Below are 3,176 nucleotides of genomic sequence, written 5' to 3' on the forward strand. Positions count from 1 at the left end.
AAAAGAAACAATGCTTATCTTTTACAGCTTGAAGCCATCATTTTGAAAACATTTATTAATTACATTTTGATTATTGTAAGGCAATATATACATATATATATATATATATATATATATATATGTATGCATGTATGACACACACACGATATACGTACGTATACATACAAATATTGTCTATTACTATATATACTAATTTCAATATATAATTGATATACATATATATGGAATTAAAAAAATTAGATCGCGCGCGCGCGCGTTTCGATATAAACATATCATAATTTAACTATAACAACAAGTATCCATAGTTGTTATATAAAGCTATATAATTTCGTTCAATTATATATCATATCTAGTAATAATACAAATAAGGCCATTTGCTCAATATATTACATTTCAAAAAACGCTCTATAATTACAGCAAAATATACTATATAACATTTTTTCTTTTTTTTTGTGATTCCCTATCAAAATGTTAGCGAAACAAGTATGATTCAAATAATACATTCATTTGTTTTTCCTTAAAGAAACGTCAATAGTTCATTGGAAGAAAATATCCTAAGATAGGACATATGCGAGTTTAATTTAATTTTGGCACAATATATCTGCAAATAGAAAGACACTTCCAGCAGAAAGTAATATGTATTCAGTCAATTTGATTTCCATTCATCGCTAAGATAAAACTTGGCATTTGTATTTTGTAAAGATTCTAATATAGAAATTTACTATTTAATATAGAAGTTTACTTTATCAAACTTATATAAGATAAAACAAAATAATGTTTTTCCCAAAAAATATTCCATCTGTATTTGAAAAAATAAAGGAATGATAAAATTTTCTTTCTTACTTAATAATTATTCACGAGTGGTGTCAAAACATTAAATCTGATACTAAATGGAATATGAATGATACAATATTCGCTATAGATGTATATTCGAACTCGTTATGTAATTAGCAATATAACTGCGTTATATTAATATCTGTTAATATAATGTAATATAATATCATATTTTTTGTCTTATTTTTAATATATAACACATTCATATATGAATGAAGTCTTATATGGCCGTCAGGTACTTAAAAATCTTTCTTTTTCATTCGTTTTAATACATACCATTTAATTCACTACGCTTTTTTATAGCGTTTATTGCGTTTATACATTATATATACACGATTTCTGTTTACTGAGAGAAACATTTGAAATAATTACGAGAAAACGTCTAGTTAGTAGACCAGCACACACGCAAATCACGATTAAAAAATAAATTTCTTATCAAAGTCTGAAAATACATAATATATAGGCATATACATAAATTAAATAATATCCCTCTATCGTAAAATATTTACCCTTCATAAAACTATACATTTTAGAATATTTAATATTTGGAAGAAACACTGTAAAAAACAGTATACCACTCTTACAATTCTATATGAGGCTTTAGTATATTAGATAATTGTGGCATGCTATCGGTAGATGGTCCAAGAATATTCGTCGAGTCTGTTTCAGGAAATACATGGTTCAGAATCGCGTAATAATGAAATCCAGCCGCCGCAGCTACGAAAAGATGCCAAATTGCATGCGCGCAAGGTATACGACCATCCGATTTGAAAAATACTAAGCCAAGAACATACATCAGCCCACCCAGTTTCAATTCCGTAATATTGTAATAATTATACTGTAAAAATATTTATCATAAATTAATCGAGATATTATTAAGATAAGATTTTAAATCATATGAAATTATGTATAAAATATATTTTGCTTGAACAAAATATTTCTCGTGTTCATTCTCTTCTAAAATGAAATTCAAGCAATTATAAGCAATCTAAATACAATTTTACTTTACTTACAACATTAAGGATCGCAACGCTAGGTCCAATACCCATAACCACATAGAAAATAGTTTCGAGCATCTTGTATCTCTCGTGAAAGATCTGCTGATAGAGGATACCCATTACAGCCATGATCCAAACGACATATCGCATCGCGAACAAAAGCTCATCGTCTGAGAAGTGTTCTATATTTAACCATGGAAAGTAACTGGCTGCTATGAAGATGTAAATCATAGCACGATCGCAACGATGCAACGCATCTTTTAGTTGTCTAAAATATTATGCGCGATGAATGTCATGTTTACTATCTTACGTGTCTCAAAAAATTTGAAAGAAATAAGAATGGTAAAAAAACTATGATTAAATACCTGTTATGATTGCAATAGTGCACACTGTGGAAAAAAGTCGATACTGCAAAGACAAGGATCAAGGAAGTGCCGTATACGCAAGCTGAAACAAACTGAGCCCATGTTGACGAACGGCGTATAAGCTCGATACCGCCAATTACCGAAGGTACAATCCATATTCCGTGAGTTGCCACATTTGCCATATGTTCGATGGATGTAGGAGTATATGCCTCATTTATGCATGCTCTCGGATTCATCCACTTTATCCTATAAGCCAATTCATAATTGCATACTTTGTCCTTTTTTTCTACTTGCTTTCTTAATTGTAAAATTTACTAAATTAAATTTCATAAATTTCGTTTAAATTATATTGAAGAAAAATAATGGGATAAAAATAATAGAATTACATATCTCCTTTAATATAATACAATTATATTTTATTTTCAAAATACTATGAAAGACATCGATAAAACATCGTTAAAACCAATAATTCCATAACAATTCGTTCTATCATATTTGTACATAATATATTGTATTGATCAGTATTAATGTGATAGAAAACTTACATGAAAAAAACATGCTCAGTTATTATATAAAATGAAAGAAGATTAGTGAAGATTACATAAAAGGAAATTTAATCAAGCATCCATACAAAGCAGATAATGAAATTAGGGAATTCTGCAATATTTGCTATACCATATATATAGGTGACAGCGTGTATTTTTATTAAATTTAATTGTGATATCTATCCATGAGTCTCTAAAGAAAATTTAAATTTTAAAATTTAAAATTTTCTTTAGAGACTCATGGATATCATGACTAAATTTACAAACAAAAGTACATGCTATCCCAAGTTACTTACACTGTCACAAGTCACTTACATTTTGCAGTATATTAGGTTTAAATATGTAAGTACATAGTACATACAATGCAGTAATAGATTAAAGGCGTAAAAAATTAAAGATTAAATTATACTACAATATATTTCTCTCTCTCTCTC

General features: G+C 28.0%; 1 protein-coding gene across 1 annotated transcript in view; it reads right to left on the minus strand.

Annotated features, from left to right (window-relative positions):
* Nucleotides 1–1,414: 1,414 nt before the first annotated feature.
* Nucleotides 1,415–3,176, minus strand: part of LOC105627394 (monocyte to macrophage differentiation factor 2) — a 3,933-nt gene continuing 2,171 nt past the window's right edge. The window contains exons 2-4 of the mRNA XM_012208676.1: nucleotides 2,198–2,443; nucleotides 1,848–2,100; nucleotides 1,415–1,672 (exon numbers count right to left, since the gene is read on the minus strand). Of these exons, the coding sequence (XP_012064066.1) occupies nucleotides 1,415–1,672; nucleotides 1,848–2,100; nucleotides 2,198–2,443 (757 nt within the window). The remainder of the gene's footprint in view (nucleotides 1,673–1,847; nucleotides 2,101–2,197; nucleotides 2,444–3,176) is intronic.

This window comes from Atta cephalotes, assembly GCF_000143395.1.
Source record: "Atta cephalotes unplaced genomic scaffold scaffold00009, whole genome shotgun sequence".
Taxonomy (NCBI): domain Eukaryota; kingdom Metazoa; phylum Arthropoda; class Insecta; order Hymenoptera; family Formicidae; genus Atta; species Atta cephalotes.